The sequence below is a fragment of the Austrofundulus limnaeus genome, unplaced genomic scaffold (assembly GCF_001266775.1).
Source record: "Austrofundulus limnaeus strain Quisiro unplaced genomic scaffold, Austrofundulus_limnaeus-1.0 Scaffold156, whole genome shotgun sequence".
Taxonomy (NCBI): Eukaryota; Metazoa; Chordata; class Actinopteri; order Cyprinodontiformes; family Rivulidae; genus Austrofundulus; species Austrofundulus limnaeus.
In genome coordinates, this window is record NW_013952558.1 from 18,993 (window position 1) to 37,355 (window position 18,363).

The 18,363-nt window shown below is 41.0% G+C and overlaps 3 protein-coding genes across 3 annotated transcripts in view; 2 read left to right on the forward strand and 1 right to left on the reverse strand.

Annotated features, from left to right (window-relative positions):
- Positions 1-3,005: 3,005 nt before the first annotated feature.
- aplnr2 (apelin receptor 2) lies at positions 3,006-4,331 on the forward strand (the record flags this gene model as incomplete). The annotated part of the gene is made up of 1 exon (XM_014016806.1): positions 3,006-4,331. A coding segment is annotated over one exon (1,263 nt), but the record flags the coding sequence as incomplete, so codon positions are not given.
- Positions 4,332-5,633: 1,302 nt separating this feature from the next.
- LOC106523413 (endonuclease domain-containing 1 protein) lies at positions 5,634-7,928 on the forward strand. The gene is made up of 2 exons (XM_014016815.1): positions 5,634-6,606; positions 6,688-7,928. Exons 1-2 carry the CDS (start codon positions 6,256-6,258, stop codon positions 7,288-7,290), a joined length of 954 nt encoding a protein of 317 aa, XP_013872269.1. The 5' UTR covers positions 5,634-6,255; the 3' UTR covers positions 7,291-7,928.
- A 1,167-nt stretch (positions 7,929-9,095) lies between these two features.
- Positions 9,096-18,363, reverse strand: part of pus7 (pseudouridine synthase 7) — a gene marked incomplete at its 5' end in the record, with an annotated part of 21,901 nt that continues 12,633 nt past the window's right edge. Inside the window, 8 exon segments of the mRNA XM_014016814.1 lie at positions 9,096-9,539; positions 9,765-9,856; positions 9,981-10,110; positions 15,602-15,703; positions 16,137-16,263; positions 16,628-16,788; positions 16,882-16,943; positions 17,033-17,158. Coding sequence (XP_013872268.1) covers positions 9,403-9,539; positions 9,765-9,856; positions 9,981-10,110; positions 15,602-15,703; positions 16,137-16,263; positions 16,628-16,788; positions 16,882-16,943; positions 17,033-17,158 — 937 coding nt within the window. The 3' untranslated portion in view covers positions 9,096-9,402.

Sequence of the window (18,363 nt, forward strand, 5' to 3'; positions counted from 1 at the left end):
ATCTAAGGATGAGTCAGGGTGAAGCCAACATGCTCACATCCAGTATGCAGAGAAATCCTTGTTCTGTAAGTGGAATAAAATCAGATTTCAGTGGTTGCTGAGAGACATTTAGGACGTTTTGCTCCATCTATCATCAACTTTGATACATCAAATGTAAATAACTTAGACAGGAAGTCTGCAAACAGTTCATACCTGCCAGTCCAAGAAAACATGATTCTCTTTTACAGTCCATGTCTGCGAGACACAAAGATGGATTTACAGGTGAGCCGGACGTGTCGACAGAAATAAACATTTGTTCCGAAGCACTTTAAAGACCTTACTAGAACACTGGGCTGCATATGCAAATGTCTGTATCACATTCTGTATGGAAATGAGTTCAGACTCAGACAATCATTTTAAACAGAAAGAGAAAAGAAGAAGCTGTTTTTGCCAACATATATTTTACTGGAACCTTAGTTTAGTAAAAGTCGCCCAGTTTTTATTGGACTTAAGTAAAATTAAAGTCTATTTAACTCTAATCAACTATAATAACAAACAATTCATTTTGTTTTTTTTTTCATGAGAGTTAAGGGTTTGAAACAAAACTGTATTATGTATGATGTTGTCTTGTTAGTTTTTCAGGTTTGTTTAATCATTTTAAATACATGCATTTAAAGAGGTGTACATGCCTCAAATTGATTAGAAGAAAACATTTTCAGAGACATAAATCATAAATAATGAGTTACAACATTCAAATTATATTGTTTCAGTGTAAAAAAAATGACCATCAAGCGGAAGAATGTAACTAAAACCCCACAAGCTTTTCATTGCAATGCTATAAATTCTATAATGGAAAATTTGTCTTTTCAGAGATAATTTAGATAAAATCTCATCTTACTTATTTTTCTGTTAGTTTTAGTGCAGCGTCTGAGCAAAGTGTTGCTGCCTGAGTGAATCACTGAAAACATAATTTTTATTAAATTATCACAATAAAATTGTTTTTATTGGGAGAAACAGTTTCTAACAGTTAGGACAGCTGCAGGCCTCGTTCAGAGAAGTCCCAGCTGTTAGTCTGAAGTCATGATCTGATTGGTAATATTAGTCCTGGTTTTATTACAGGTTGTTGTTTTTGTGTTTGAGTGTCTTTGTGTTCAGCATGAATAGTTTGGAGATTGAAAACCTTATTTGTGCTTCTGTGAATGTGTTTGTGTGTGTGTGTGTGGGGGGGGGGGGGGGTATTATTGTGTTTCTCTAGAGGTGTGAGTGTTTGTGTTTGGTGGGGTGATGTTTGCAGCTCTCCTAAGTTTCTGCTGGGGTGGTCTGATTTGAGAATAGAAAGGAGGGCACTGTGGAGGGTACAGATATTTATCCCCCTCATCGGGGTGTGCAGACTGGCTCTCGCTCCCACAGATACAGTTAAATCAAGGGAATAAGGTTGGGTTTTTTTTTTCACACCCTCCGCTGCAGCATTGACTTTACTTTCTGCATCTGACAACTTTGTGGATTTTGTCTCATGAGGTTTCCTGAGGTGAGTCAGCATTTACTTAAAAACATGACAGTCTTTGTTTAATTTAACCCTAAATTTAATTTCAGCATACTTATAAAAGTAATTATACTTTTCTTTCAAGAAAACTGAATAGAGCTGATGTTTCTGTTTCTTGCTGCATCAGTGAAATATTTTTTAAAGTCTGCATGATTATGGTTCTGTGTGTGTTGTGGAAATGGCCCCAAGCTGTTATTAAAAAAAAACATTTTAATTGTATTTGCAAAGGATAACAAGTTGACAATAAAAAGTTAGCCTAAAACCCAAATGTACTGAATGGGTAACTGTTGGGTTATCAGTGTGATGCAGTGCACTGGACTGGTTTGTGCCCTAAACTTGGGTTAAAATGACTAATTTGTTGATTATGAGCTACTGAAGAAGCATTCTAACATCTGAGCTGTTACATGTGTGGCCTGGTGCTAACCACTGTTAGCATCAGCTTGCTAACATGCGCTATTGTTATTTTAGGAGATCAAACTCAGAGTTCAGTACAAACTATAAATAATAATAAATTGTGAAGTTATTAACAAAGCCAATCAGGTTCAAGTTCTTTTAAACTGCTTTTACCATAAAGCCCAGGTCCAGTCAGGTCCAGTCAGGTCCAGTCAGGCCCGTTTCTGTCAACCTCTGACCAATACAACATCTAATCCAACATTTCTCAAAATAACCCAGCAGTTTTTAGATTTTACAGCAGTTTTATGTATTATAACATATCTCAGGGCTATTCAGTAGACGGCCCGCGGGCCACATCCGGCCCGCGAGTGACCAAAGTTCGGCCCGCCAATTGGTTCATTCATCTCTTAAGCCCAAACACCTGGTTTTGCACTTTAATTACTCTAAGTTCTTTTAATTAAACATAGACATGTTTGGTATCTACAGAAACATCAGAATCTTGGCTGGAAGCTGGTAAAACCCATTTCCATGATGACTCAAGACAGTTAAAATTACAAGCAGCTGAAGATTAAAACTATGAAAGTGAAAATAAAATTGGTTTAAAAATTTGACAATTCAGAGATGTTAAAATAATATTTGTGTTAAAGGAGGCATAATGTGTTATTTTTGATTGTGATACTGTTTAATTATCACGACTTTTATAGGGTTCTGTATGTTATATTCATGATTAAATACAGCAAAATAAACAATTTCAAAGGTAGCATATCTTTGTAATACTTGGTTTATATACATAATGACTTTAATTGCTGGATGTTCGGCCCCTCAGCTGTTGATCTGCAGTAACTGTGGTCCCCGGATCAGTTTAGTCGAATAGCCCTGACATACTTGATAATGTACGCAGCGTTAAGCAGCAAAAGAGTCACAGTTTCTCTGAATGATGAATGAGTTTGTTTATTTCTGTAAAATGTGTTTCACTTTTCAGACAGGAGCAAACCGGTCCTGGAGTTTGGACCTCTTTCATCAGAGAGCAGGACTTTAGTAGAGAAGAGGTCAGATGTCGGACGAAGACTTCCTGTCCTCCCCCACCCCCCCTCCCCTGTCCCACTGCGACTACAGTGACTGGCCCCCCTCCTTCTCCATCATCCCGGCTGTATACATGCTGGCCTTCCTGGTGGGCTGCCTCGGCAACACCCTGGTACTGTGGGTCTACCTGCGGCGAGGCGGAGGGAGGACAACAGCTTCTCTTCAGAGAGCAAACGACAGTGACTCCTCCAGCCCTCGGCCCTCTCACTCCCTGACCGACTCCCTGATAGGCAGCTTGGCCTTGGCTGACCTCTGCTTCCTCGTCACCCTCCCCCTGTGGGCCACCTACACATCCCTGGGCTACCACTGGCCCTTTGGGCAGCCCCTCTGCCAACTCAGCAGCTTCCTCACCGCCCTCAACATGTACGCCAGTGTGTTCAGCCTGAGTCTGCTCAGCCTGGAGCGCTACCAGGTCCTGACAGGACGCCGGCGCTGCAGCCACAACCTCCCGCACAGACGGACCACCAGGGCTCTGCGGGTCCTGGGAGGCCTTTGGCTCGTGGCGGGGATCCTGGCTCTTCCTGGGCTGCTGCTGCGCTCCGTCAGGGAGGTGGAGCTGGAGGAGGGGGGTCCCGGGTCCGTGCTGTCCTGCCAGATGGATTACTCCACGCTGACCGGAGCAGAGCTGGGGGAGGCCGAGGCCGAGCGAGCAGAGATGTGGTGGGCCGCTGCCTTGAGTCTGAAATCCACTCTGATTGGCTTCTTGCTGCCTCTCGTCGTCTTGTTGTCCTGTTATTGCACTCTGGCCCGGCTCCTCAGCAGACACTTTGGACACGGGCCTCTTCCTGACCACAGGCGCCAGCGCAGGCTCCTCAGGGTCATCGTCACGTTAGTGACGGTGTTCTTCCTGTGCTGGCTGCCTCTGCATCTGAATAAAACTGTGGCCCTGCTGCTGGAGTTCGACTTCCTCCCGTACTCCTGCTCATTGGACCAGACCCTGCTGGCCCTCCACCCATATGTCACGTGTTTGGCTTACCTCAACTCCTGCCTGAACCCTCTCCTGTACGCAGCCTGTGACCCGTCGTTCAGGAGAAGATGCAGGAGAGCTCTGCTCCTGTGCTGCAGGGCCAACAGCAGGAAAGCAGAGGGCCGGGAGGGAGAGGAGGAGGAGAAAGAAGAAAGGAGTCAGGAGGAAACAGCTGAGAGGACAGAGGAGGGAGAGGAGGAGGAAGAGGGCACACAAACTCAAATGATGCTCAAAATGAAACAAGTACATCCATTAAATGTAAATCCAGCCAAAAATCAGCTGGAAAATCTAAATGAACTTTAGGTGCTTTCTGCAAAAAACATTTCTTGTTTCAAAGTCCATCTTACCAAGTTTTAAAATCTTATATCCAGCCAAAAAGTCTTTTTTGAACTTGTTTTGAGACTGATTTACTAAACAAGAACTGACTGTGAAAGAATAATCATCTTGTTTTCAGAATGTGTAAGATTATTTGTCTTGTTAGCCTGAAAATTTGACTCAAATTAAGTCAAAAATTTCTGCCAATGGAGTAAGAAAATTTTACTTTGTAAGATTCTTGAAATACTTGATTTGACTCAATTTTTTCTTATTTAAAGAATCTTACCAAGTAAAATTTTCTTACTCCACTGGCAGAAATTTTTGACTTAATTTGAGTCAAATTTTCAGGCTAACAAGACAAATAATCTTACACATTCTGAAAACAAGATTATTATTCTTACACAATCAGTTCTTGTTTAGTAAATCAGTCTCAAAACAAGATCAAAAAGACTTTTTGGCTGATATAAGAAATTAAAACTTGGTAAGATGGACAGTTTTTGCAATGCACCTTTCACAGATAAATATCACAGTGCTTCACATACAAAACTAATTGAAACAAAAACACACAGATAAAACACAATGACACAAAATAAAATAAGTTAATCTGTTAAAAGCTTTTCAGTTCAAAAATGTCTTCAGTTGCTTTTTAGAAGAGTCACTGCAAGAAAAGGATAGGAGAGAGTGCCACAGTCCTGGAACAACTGCCTGAAATGCCCGGTCCCCACGAGTTTTAAACGTAGTGCGTGGAACTTCCAACAAACTCTGACCTGCTGACCTCAGCACACAGGAAGAAGAATGCTGTTTCAGCAGGTCAGCAACATACTGGGGGACTTGACCATGCAGCGCTTGAAATGTAAGAACTAGAAAGTGAATTCTAAAATTAACTGGTAACCAATGAAGAGAAGGCAAAACTGGAGTGTGCCCATTAAAAGTCTCGCTGCAGCACAGTCTGAAGGCGATCCAAATCTGATCTATTTAAACAAGTTAAAAGACTGTTCAGGTTAAAGTCTGGTTTCCAGTGTTCTACCTTCACTGATTTTAGGTTGTTTTATTAATCCCAAGAAACGATCTTCAAATGGCTGAAAATGCTGTTTTGAACAGATATTTTACTGTATTTTCAGTATGCAATTGGACTCCCCCTAGAACTGCATCACTCCACCGCTGCTGGTTAACATAAACAGGTGTTTCTCATGATGTCAGCAGGTGTTGGCAGGTTTGAAGTAGACTACTGGTATTCAAATTAATTATATTAATTATTTTAACTGGACAACCTGGTTTCAAAAGATAAAAAATAATATCAAAGATAAAACTATTTAATTTGTTATGTAAATGTAATTGGCAGTGAGATTTAAAAAACTGCACAAGGGGCGTCATGTTAACTAGAGCTGGCACTGTCTGACTGGCATCAATAGTGGAAAAGAAATCACGTTAAACTTTTAATATGGTGACGTTAGCATTTAGCATCACCAAATATACAGTATGAAACTAAAGGCCTGGCGCAGGGTAGAGTTTTAAACTGAGATTGTTTTATGTTGACTGTGTTTTAGTTATTTATGTGTTTTGTAACGTTAGTTAGCTATAGGGCCCATGATGAACTAGGTTGAAAAAATAATCAAAGAGAAAAACACTCCTACAGACACAGAATCAAGCAGCCTTTCACTTTTTATCAGCAGGCAATAATACAACTTCTGAGTTTGGCATTTAACCAAATGTACCAGTCAGGAGGTTTTGTCAAGTTTTATGCTGTTAAGCTCTGAATGTAGATTCACACCCAAGTGAAACATAATTATAATAAGCCAAGAAAAAGGAAGAAAGAGGAAAGAGCTCAATTTACTTTTGACTTTCACTGAGCCATCAGTAGTGACTGTTAGACATAGTTTGGGTGATGTGAGAACAGAATAAGATAAGGAATTTGCATATTCTGCCTGAAATGGTCTGAAACCCAGAGCAGGAAAAACATCCTGGTAGTAAGTGGATGGAGCGTTTCAAAGAGATTAAATGCGCTGCGGAGACTTTAGGAGCAGGTTTCACCATGTCTGTCTACAGAACAGATTGGACCCTCGTATGTTTGCTCATCATTGTGATGGTGGGAGCGGAGGTGCAGGAAACCATCTCACCGGAGTGTAAGCAGTTCTTGTACATGGGGACGCCGCCGAGAGGGCTCGAGGAGCAGCAGTTAAAGAAGATCTGCCAATTCTACGCAGGCAAGCCTAGATTCATCACCCTGTATGACAGCATCAACCACATCCCCGTTTATTCTGCGTACACCTTCAAGCGCTCCGATGGTTTCAAGAAGGTTGACGTGCCATGGATGTATGAGCCACAGGTAGGGACGGTTTTTGGAATACGCTATCTCATATCCTGTTACTGCTTTTGTTTCAAACTCTGACCATGTTCATCCCAACAGCTCTCCACGGTGTCAGGCCCCAGAGAGATGGAGCAGTTCCCCGCAGCAAACGTCCATAACATCTTTGAGGACTCCCAGGCCGTTCTCGACGACTACTCCAACACTGTGATCTTTGAACGTGGTCAGCTGAACCCCGACGAGCACCAGGCCCACCTGGACGACAAAGCGGCCACCTACACTCTGACCAACGTGGTCCCCCAAGTCCGAGAGTTCAACATCGGCCCATGGAAAAACTACGAGCACACCATCCGCCAGAGGCTCAACAACTACTGCCACGGAATGGCCTTCGTGGTGACCGGGGTCACCACATCGGGCCACATGATCCGCCGCCTCAACGTCAACCGCCTGGCCATCCCCACATACCTGTGGTCGGCCTACTGCTGCGCCGACTTTGACCGCAACGCTCCGTATTCAGAGCGCTCCAAGTTCCCGGCGTTCGCGGCTTACGGGCTCAACGACAGGGAGAAGAACGAAGTCCAGGAAATGACGGTGCAGCAGCTGGAGGACTTCCTGAAGAGGGTAACTTATGTCAGCAGCACCTTCCAGATCTTCTACGATAACTGTGTACCGACTAACAGTGCAGACAGCTCACGTTTAGAGTAAACAGGGAGAAAAAGAGTTGATTCAATTAAATCGCAGTTATGCCAGCTAAAGAAAACTGGAGGAAGTACTTTGTTGTGGTTAAAATAAAGATTTTGCTTTTAAGAAAAAATATATTTGAAGTTGCAAATGTTTTTTTCCTCTCAAATTCACTTTATGCTGTTTTATTTTTTACAGTGCACCCCTTTAATCTAACTTATTTTCAGTACCCCTTTAAGGATGTGATTGAAAACTATAAAAATGTGTGACTTCCTAATATTTATTAATTGCTACAAATTAAAAATGGGAAAGTTTTGCATTACGACTCAGTCTGCTGTAGGATTATATACAAATGTGCCATAAACTCACAGCCTGAGTGGTTGTACTCTACCTTATCAGGGATTTTTTTTTTTTGTGAACTGATCTGCCTCTATAGCCCTTTTGTTCAACAGACAGATTAGACCAGAGTTTTACATTTATTCAGCCTCCCTGCAGCTCTGCTCGGAAAATTACTCATCTCACTTTAGATCACCCCAGTAATCTGTTTTTCATTTTCTGTTTGATTGTTCAGACTTTAAAAGTTTTATTTACATTTGGATAAGCGATCCTGGCATTATGTCAACTACTACTGAAAATTTAAATAAAGTGGAGAGCAAAATTGTCTTTTTCTGTCCTTTCAGTTTTTTCTCTCCCGTTTAGGAACAAGTCAGACACAACTGTGTTAAACATTAAATCGTGGTGCAATAATTTCTGTCGAACCTGATTGACCACAGTCTGAGGGAATTTTTTCTGCCAGCTGGAATTTGCAACTCTACCAGAAGGTCTAAAATACAATTAGAATATTTTTTCTTCTTATGACAAAAAAAAAAGATTGGTTTATATTTGACATCACAGATCTTTTGTTTAGAAATGGCACAAGTTTAACAAACTAAATTTTTAGAGCTAACGATTACTCTGATTACTTATTTCTTAAAACATTTCTAATGCAAAGCGTTTCATGCAAAGCCAATTTTATAAATCTTTACATCCTCAACCTCACATTATACAGTTATTTACACAAAATTCTAGGGCCACATGCAAACAACCAGCAGCTACAGCAGAGCACTACTGAAAGACTATATAATTTCTGCTGGATTAACTGTCATGCATGTTTGATGTCTGTGTAAAATTCTGTTATCTACAGATGTGCTGTAGGCAGTAGCAAATCTAGGATTTTTCTGAGTAAGGGGCCACAATATTCATAGAGGGGCCAAGTATTTGTTCAACATCCTTGTATATAAATTCTCTATTTTGGTAAGGTGTATAAATTTAACTGGTCACATACAGTATGTTCCAATAATTGTAACGTAATGTAATTTAAAGAGCTTACATTCTCCTTATCAATTTTACACACATTTTTACAGTACATAGATAAAATATTCTCAAAGCATCTAAATGAAGCCATTGTTTGCCAGTCGAACAATATCTTTTGCAAAATTGTTCAAGTCTTTTCAAGAAGAGACGACTGCTGTAAGACTGACTCATGCTGGACTTTACTGTTTGACTCTCTAGTGTTTGGGCATGGCACTGCACCCACCATCATCGCTCTCAGCCAAAGGACAGATGAGTGACAGGACAGGGGCGCTTCAGGGGTCCAATCAGATTTCAGTAGGGGCCAATGGCCCTGTGGCCCCTCCCCTACAACCACCCATGGTTGTAGGTTAGTTTTGACTTGGGTACTTCTAAACAAATGCTTTCATTAAAGACTCACAAGTAAGGATAAACAAAAAAAGCTTAAAAATATCCAACTCTAATGATGAGCTACTTATATAAAATACAACTAGACGCAGTCTGAGAGTCATTTGTTTAATTTTTCTCTTTAAGAGAGTCACAGCTCCAATCTAAATAATGATTTAAAAAAATCTTGTTTCTGTACAAATTACCAGCTTGAAAGCCTTAAATTATTGAAAATATGACTCACCACAGTACAAAACCTCTCAAAGTAAAAACACCTTCCCCAAAACTGTTGACTATTAGTTATATGCTGATTGTTGTCATCCAATCAATCAATCTCATGAGTTATTTAGACATTATTATGCATGGGACACAAACTCAACAAAAAGTCACAAAGTGATGAGCCCGGTTCATGTTCATGTCTCAGTTAAATGAGAGCGTGTTGAGCTCGGTCTGCTTCTTGATGCTCGTGTCCAGCTTCAGGACCTCTCTGATGGCCATGGTAGCGTAAGTTGAAGGAGGCAGAGAGAACTCCATCTTCAGGGCGCGATACTTCCCCTCTGCAAGACAAAATATTCAACCACAACTAAAGGTCATCGTTCCTCTTTAACGTTTACATCACAACCATCCTGGTCTGATACAAACTGGCTTCATTGTGTTTCTAATGTTCCATTACATTTTCACACTTATCACCTCCTACAATAGCATGTTTATTAGTGAGTTTCTATATTTTATGTGATCTCATCTGCCTAACTTGTGTCCACACAGATCTAAAAAACATTTACCTTTATTAAAAACGGGGGGAGGTTTGTTCTTCAGCTTTTCAAAATCACTGTGCACCAGAGAGATCTTGGGATCATCGTAACGGATCACCTCCCTGCACACAGAACCAAGACATCTGTTTAAAGTAACCAAAGCAGCAGCTTTAGCTTTTTAATGTTTAACCGTTAAAAGCCAGCTGGAACTTTAATGCTGTCTGTTTGGAGGACAATGTGTCTGACCAGCTGACATCAGTGGGTCTGATGATGACACGTCTGTAGGCTCCAGCCAGAGAGTAGTCCTTCACTTTGTGTCTCATGTTGTCGATGTCCAGCCCGTCTGCTGACAGCAGCTCTCTGTAACCTGCACCAACTCAAACACACAGCAGAGCGGCAGAGCTAAAGGTATTGTAACATCATTTTAAACACATCTTAAAACTTATTTTTTAACTTTAGTTTGTTTTTTGGGGAACTCTAATTGAAGACAATTATCCAAGCAGCTAATAAAAAAAATCTTGTACACTAAACACTGGTTTTAAAGGGATCCCTGATTAGTTGTAACATTAGACTTTATTTGATAAACATATATTTTAAATGTAAAACAAAGACTGTAAAACTACTGTAGGCTGTTTAGTTTTTATAATTTTTAAAATAAAAGTTTAAAAATATATTACACGGACATTTTATTTACACGCAACGCCTTCTGGGTAAATGATGACGTGGATAGGTCATTGGTGTGAGCGAGCTATATCCACCCTGAAGGTTAATCTTGGACAATATCTGATGATCAGCTCTTTTAAATGAAACCAGAGAGGAGAAGGTAGAAATGACACAGCCTGCAACTGAAAATATAGATGGAGAACCTCAGCTTAGCCTGTTACCTTTAGCGTTAGCGCCGATTCTATCACCATATATATGTATTAGCTCAGCACTACACATTCTCCTCTTGTCACTGAGGTCCTCCATCCACATGACAGAGAAGGGAATGCAGAAATGACTCAGCCTGCAACTGAAAATATGGATGGAGGACCTTAGTTTAACTTGTTAGTTTGTTGCGCTAGCGCTGAGCTAATACATACACTCCTGATCAAAATCTTAAGACCAGTCAAAAAAGTGCAAGAATTTGCATTTTACACCATTGGATCTTAAGAAGGTTCTAAGTAGAGCTTCACAATGTTAAAAGAAGAAATCAGCATAAGACACACAAACTTTTGAGCGGGGAATTAACTGAAAACTGCATTTACACTCAAACATGATTTTTTTCAGCTGCTCAAAACTTTAAGACCATAGCTCAAAAAAAACCCGAAAACCCCCCAAAACAGAAATCAAGGTGTCAAAAAAAGGACTCAGTAATGAGTAGCTCCACCATTCTTGTTGATGACTTTGTCATGGACTAATTATCTGTCACCTTGACACTGTCCACTGTTCATATCTTGTGATGTCTTATGCCTGTTTTAATCTGTGGCTCCAGACGTCAGGGACTCCAGCATCAGGCTGACCTCTCTCCATGTAAAGATATGGCGTTGTCTTGATCTTAGAGCTTGTCATTGGCTGTTAGTAACATGAGGCAGGTTTGGGTTGGTTGTTCATTGTCACATGGTGTTAACTGGGAGTATATCATTGGTTTGCCATCTCATGACAGGTGGCCACATTCAACAGACTTCCTGATTGTTTTCTGTTCTTCGTCTGCCCATAAATAAATAATTTTACGACCATACATGCAAGACTTTTTCTCTTGGCATTATTTCAATGTGTTTCTGTCTCCAATTGCCGCGACAGATTTTGGCGTTGTCATAGGCAGTTTCCGGATTCGGGAGTCGCCCGCTGCGGCCGAACCGTCGGCTGGACGGAGAGAGAAGAAGGCTTTTTTGTTTTCCCTCTACAAGTGTCCACACTGGATTCTGCTTTTTGGCTCGGCCGTTTGTGGGTGCCTTTTCGAGACCGGAGCTGAAAAAGAACCTGTCTGATGGAAACACGGTGAGCTAAATATCTTCTTTACGTTGTCGGAAAAATAAATAAATAAATAAGTGAAGGAGTGAATGTGCTACAGCTAACTCTTTCGGGCTCAGCACACTCTAAAAATGTATTTGTTTAGATGCCTGCTCTGGTTTTGCTTTCAGGGGCTGACTGATTTTTAGCTGAGGTAGGTTTTCTGGGAGCGTTTTATTCCAGACCGAGTTCTTAAAACAGGGAGGTTTTGACTTTACCGTTTTGAGGTAGGTAGTTAGCCAGGCTAATTGCTGAGGGGAAATTAATTTTCCATTTGCTGTTTCAGGGAAACAGGGTAGGCTAAAAGTCAGCTAAAAAGGCGGCCGCCGGATTTCCATTTTAAGGAAGTTTTTAAGTAGTGCGCAGGGAGGCACGAGATATAGCGATGGGTCAGATTACATCTATCGCTCAGCCCATGTTGGCACCAGACGGCCCCTGCGCAAAAGCAATGTTTAAAAAGTATGGCGAAGAGGCCTTGTCATGTCTGCATGTGTGGTCTGACAAATTCAGATTTCCGGAGGGGGGGAGTTTTAGCCCCAGACAGCTGACCCACCTCCGGGGCCGTTTACTGCAACATGAATCAAAACTTAAATCAAGAAAAACGATAAAGGTCTCTGATTTGAATGAAATAGAGCATCATAAAAAATGTTTATCAGCGTGGGAGGAAGAAGCTTACAGGAGGGAAAGAAAAGCTCTGAGCTCAGAAATGTGTATGTATAAAAGTAGCCCTCCTCCCAATATAAATGAAAAGGGAAAAAAGCCTACTGTTAAGGATGAAAAAATGGTTTAAAAGCTGTTGATAAAAATACTAAACATGTGTTTCCTTCCATTTATCCCTCTCTGCATGGGCTGAGAGAACAATATGAGGACACTTTGGCCCCTGGTCGCCGGCCCCCACCGCCGACAGCATCCTGCTCTGAATCTGATGACGAGGAGGAAGAGGTGCTGAACACGGAATCTGATGACGACACAGCTGCTGCTATCGGGCCTCAGACACCACCTCCTATGAGCACCGACCCAGTGAAGCAAGAGCCACAACAGCCACAGCCGAGTCGGGTGACTGAAACAGCTGCTACAAAGAGGGAACTCAGAAAAAGACAGGAAAAACAAGGTGCAGCAAAAGCCCCCTGCCCCTCCACCTCTCGCTCAAAGACAGGGTATCACAGCTCATGAAAAACTCACCACTCTTATGCCAATACGGTCGCAATGATGCATTTAGGTACCGAAATGGAATTGCATGAACATTCACGTGGTGGTTATGTAATACAGCGAATCGATAATAAAAAATCTGCGTCGACAAATTTACATAATCGACGTCATCGATTATTTCAACTAATCGGTGCAGCCCTACTTGTGACGTCCACGGCCTACCCCAGTTACCACTACGTGAATGTTCATGCAATTCCATTTCTGTACCTAAATGCATCATTGCGACCGTATTGGCATAAGAGTGGTGAGTTTTTCATGCTTGTCCTGAACACAGCATCGCGCAAGAGCGTAATGACATCAGCAGTCGCTGCTTCAGTTCAGTCTGAAGCTTGAAAACAAGCCTCGCAGCTCCTGGAGTAAAATTTACCGAACAGATCGCCTCTGAATTATCTGGTGGATTAATCTTGTGAGCACGACGTTCGCTTGCTCAAAGTAAATTAAGTACCGCCACTTTCTTTATTTCATCCACCATTAAACAGAGACCGGTGTTAGGTCGAGCCACTTTCCCCCATCAGATGGTTCCCCCAGCATCTCAAACAACAGAGGTGCTTCCCGATACACATCTGACCTAAAGAGCACAAGCAGCCAACAAGTGTTGGACGTGTTTTGGATGTTCAAAAAGTAGCTTAAATACCTTTTATTAATTTTAACTGAATAACTGAATTAACTGAATTAATCGAATAATCGACCACTAATCGATTATTAAAATAATCGATGACTAATTTAATAATCGATTAGTGGTCGATTATTCGATTAATCGTAGCAGCCTATTTGTCAGGCGGGCATTGTGAACTGCAGCATTGTCCTGTTGAAAAACCCAATCATTACCACACAGATGAGGGCCCTCAGTCATGAGGGATGCCCGCTGCATTATCTCCACATAGCCAGCTGCTGTTTGARGCCCCTGCACAACCTGAAGCTCCATTGTTCCATTGAAGGAAAACGCACCCCAAATCATGATGGRGCCCCCACCACTGTGCCGTGTAGAAAACATCTCAGGTGGGATCTCCTTGTCATGCCAGTAACGTTGGAAGCCATCAGGACCATCAAGGTTAAATTTTTTCTCATCAGAGAAGACAACTTTCTTCCACCTTTCAATGTCCCATGTTTGGTGCACCCTTGCAAAGTCCAAACGGCAATTTTGTGGCGTTGAAGAAGACGTGGCCTTTGAAGACGTTTTTTGTTTCTGAAGCCCTTCTCTCACAGATGCCGTCTGATGGTTATTGGGCTGCAGTCAGCACCAGTAATGGCCTTAATTTGGGTAGAGGATCGTCCCGTGTCTTGAAGGACAGCCTATCGGATCCTGCGGCTCAGAGCTGGTGAAATTTTTTTGGGTCTACCTCTTGACTTTTTTGTTCCATAACCCTCAGGATCATTTAAAAAATGCAAAATGACTGTCTTACTGCGTCCAACTTCAGCAGCGATGGCATGTTGTGAGAGGCCTTGCTTATGCAGCTCAACAATCCTACCACGTTCAAAGTCAGTGAGCTTTTTTACTTTTGCCATCAGGAGGTGTTGACAGTGTAAAGACTTGACAGAAAATGACATGGAATCCAGATTTTGGCTTTTCAAGACTATGGTCTTAAACTTCTGATCAGCTGAAAAAAATCATGTTTGAGTGTATTATGGCAATATTTATTTAACAAAGACAGAAATACYTGGTCCAAGAATGAAGGTACTCCGTGAGATGATCAGCTGAGTTTTATTGCAACAACAGGAAACAGAGAGGAACCTGGCCTGTCTCTGTGCCTCTGKTTCTCTCTGTCACTCCACTCCACACTACTCACTGTTGAACACTGTTGATGCAGTTGAGAGGCCTCATATACAGTATATATGTTAATAAACACCATTATATCATCTTAGCAAGATTTGAAACAAGGTCAATGGAAAACACAAAGATAAACACAAGTGATATCTAAGAATGACTGTTGTTAGCAAATCTTGTTCTGACTTTAATCTTTCTATCTGCAGATGAACAGCATGTCATGAAAACCTAGGTCATTAAAGGATGTCATGAATTACTAGCTTAAACATAAAAGTATTAGTTCCATTACAGAGTGTAAATGCAGTTTTCAGAAAATTCCCTGCCCAAAAGTTCTTGTCTCTTGCACTGATTTCTTCTTTTAACATTGTGAAGCTCTACTTAGAACCTTCTTAAGATCCAATAGRGCAAAATGCAAATTCTTGCATTTTTTTTGACTGGTCTAACGATTTTGATCAGGAGTGTATAAGGCAATATAGCGCTGGCGCTAGCGTGAAGGCTAACAGGCTAAGATGAGGTTCTTCTTCCATGAAGCAGCTCTGTTGTCCTCCATCCACATTTTCAGTTAAAGTAAAAGAGTCGATCATCAGATATGGTCCAAGATTAACCTTCAGGGTGGATATAGTGCACTCACACCGAGGACCTATCCACATCATCATTTACCCAGAATGCTTTCCGTGTAAATAAAATGGCTGCGTCTGTGTTAAATTATATTTTTAAAAATGTAGAAAACTAAACAGTAATTTTACAGTCTTTATTTTACAGTTAAAATGTATGTTTATCAAATAAAGTCTAATGTTACAACTAATCAGGAATCCCTTTAAAGTAATCCAGTATTCATTTCCAAGAACTTCTTTTTTTTATTATTATTATTATACATTAGCATAAATAAAAAGAGTCTTACTGTGATGAGAAGGGTAGATGACATCAAAGCCAGGAAGTGGCATCACGATGTCGTGGATGGAGTGACTCTCGGCCTCCTCTGCAGACAGCACGTGTGCTGTGGCTTCAACCACACGAAACAAATCAACATCAAGAGCAGAAAAATGCTGTTTGAGCAGCGCTTTAAAGAAAGTCTTCACTTTTTAAACTGAATGACAGGACAACATATGAACTCTAACATTAGTGTTTGATTGTTAAATAACACCTTACTGGTATAAAAATAATTTAGATCAAAGGTAATTGGTTGATGTCAACAAAACTGTGTTAGACAACCAGTATTTATTACACACCTGTATTGTACACCTGTTTTAACATTATTATAGCAAACAGAGCAACACAGAAAAAAGTCAAATACTCGTCATGTATTTTTGCTTATTTTTTAGCTTTTAAAGTTAAAATCAGTAGTGGGCAGCGCTAATTCAAAATTTAGTTGCGTAATTTCTAAAGCACTAGTCAATTTATTTAGGTCCACAAGTTCAAAAGAAAACACAACTTACTTTCTCTGAGGACCAGATCCCCCTCCACAGCCTTTAGGCCGAAGGCCTCGATCCTGCGGCTGACCAAGGTGTTCCACACCACGCTCTGGTAGCTGTGGATGTACATCAGCCGGCTGTTTCGGGGGATCTAGGAAATAAAAGTCTTTAGATAAAGATAATAAAATCCAACTTCACAAAAAAGATTATTCTACTCTAGTATAGTGGCACAGATGGATCCCTGACAATGCATTATGGGTACTTAACTGTAGGCACCAAGTCTAGAGAAGGATAATGAAACTGTGTCTAAATGTATAGCAAACTGTTATTAATTTATGTTACAGGAAACTGATATTACAACCTTGAAAAGCTGCTGAGCTAAAACTTTAGATATGTGGATAAAAAAGAATCATATTTTGATTGTGAGAGTACCCTAACTCAATATGAACAAAATTACTTTCTCTCCTTTTCTTTTTTTTTTTGTACCCTGACTGCAGAAAAGAAAGAAAACACACCAGTCCAAAGGCAGTGATGATGTTTTTCTTGCCATACATGGACAGACCACGAAGCAGCTGTCCCTCTACGCAGCGCTTGTTGGGCAACTTTTTCAGTGCCGCCTCCGGGTCCTGAGTCTTGGCCCACTCCTCCCTGCAGCGGACCAGAAATTCTTTCTCTGCTGCGGAAAGCCATCAAAACAAAGAATATGTTTAAAATTATTCACTAACCTCTCGTACAGAGGGACAGATAAGACAGAGAAGGAATGGATTACCTCCAGGACGAGGTTTCAGAATCAAATCAACCACCTCCTCCCAGTCGTTCTTCAGAATAGCCCTGAAACAACAGGAGACAATGTTAGGTGAGTTAAATTATGCAAAGTCAAATTTCAAGAAACCTCATCAACCTTTGTCCAAGCGTTTCACCTGCCAACTTGTTGTGTGGGCACAGCTGTGGTGCCAAAGCGTTGCATTCCATAGTAGTTGATGAAGCCTTTCTGCCTGAGGGACGTCATGGCCTGATGAACCTCCTCATCTGTCCCTGAGATGTTCCTGCACAGCAAATACAAATATACGTTCAAACAGTTCTAACAGTTTTCTAACACCATCCAAAGGTTTTTTTTTTTTTTTTTTTGGTCGATGGCTGTTCTCCACTCCCCCAACTCATTTTCAGCCCAGTTTTTATATGTGGCCATTTTCAGATACGATCGCTTAACCTTTGACCTGTGAATCATCCAACACTAACACTGACCCTTTTCAGGGTTCATGCAGGTTTCAGTAAGTTAAACTTAAGACCTTTTAAGACCATTAGGAATGACATTAAAGACCAAATTGACACATTAACAGAAACATACAAATGGTCCCAGAAATTTTAACATAGAAACCTTTTATTGTTATCAATTTAGTTATTAAAGAATATTTAATTTTAATACAAGAACACTGAGTTATTTGAATGAAATGATCATATCTGACTGCTGTGAAAGCTTTTAACCGAGTGAAAAAATCACTGATATCAAGTCAAGTCTCATTGAAAACACACTTTCCCATGTTTAAACAAAAAGCAGTGGACATAACTGAACTTCTGTTTTTTAAGCAGGTAAATAAGCCACTGTATGTGGGGGGCTGTATGTGTGGGGTTGTAACGGCAAAGAGGTCAAAAACATGGAAGTAAACTGTGCCATTGTTGCCTGCAGTTATCATGGGATTTGTAGTTTAATCATGACCAGTAGCAAACTTAGCGCTTCATGAAGACAGATTGTGTCAACCTCTGATTACGACTCTTAACTTTCTTAATTTATGCAGCCAACTCAGGAATGATCAAAAGTAGAAAAAAAATAATACTTGACAAAATTAAATTTAAGACCTTGGGTGAAAATCTGGGTGTTTTTAAGACTTTTTCGGCCTAAAATTTTGATTTTCTAATTTTAACTTTTTTAGACTTTAAGACTTTTTTGAACCCTGCTTTTTCTTCACAAATCAACCAGTGTTATGCATAAAAATAACTTTGCAAGGAACTAAAATCAAATTGTTGGGTACCGGCAGGCGAAGCGGCATGCGGCTCGGGTGGTCGCTGAGGCAAAAACCCGGGCGTGGGAGGAGTTTGGAGAGGCCATGGAGAAAGACTTCCGCACGGCTTCGAGGCGATTCTGGTCTACCATCCGGCGTCTCAGGAVGGGGAAGCAGTGCAGCACCAACACTGTTTATGGTGGGGATGGTGTACTGCTGACCTCAACTCGTGACGTTGTGTGCCGGTGGGC

Excerpts from the sequence above, each read along its gene's own strand:
- LOC106523413 (XM_014016815.1), top strand. The coding sequence starts at position 6,256 with ATGGAGCGTTTCAAAGAGATTAAATGCGCTGCGGAGACTTTAGGAGCA. Across the intron at positions 6,607-6,687 it reads CATGGATGTATGAGCCACAG|CTCTCCACGGTGTCAGGCCC; the intron begins GTAGGGACGGTT and ends TCATCCCAACAG.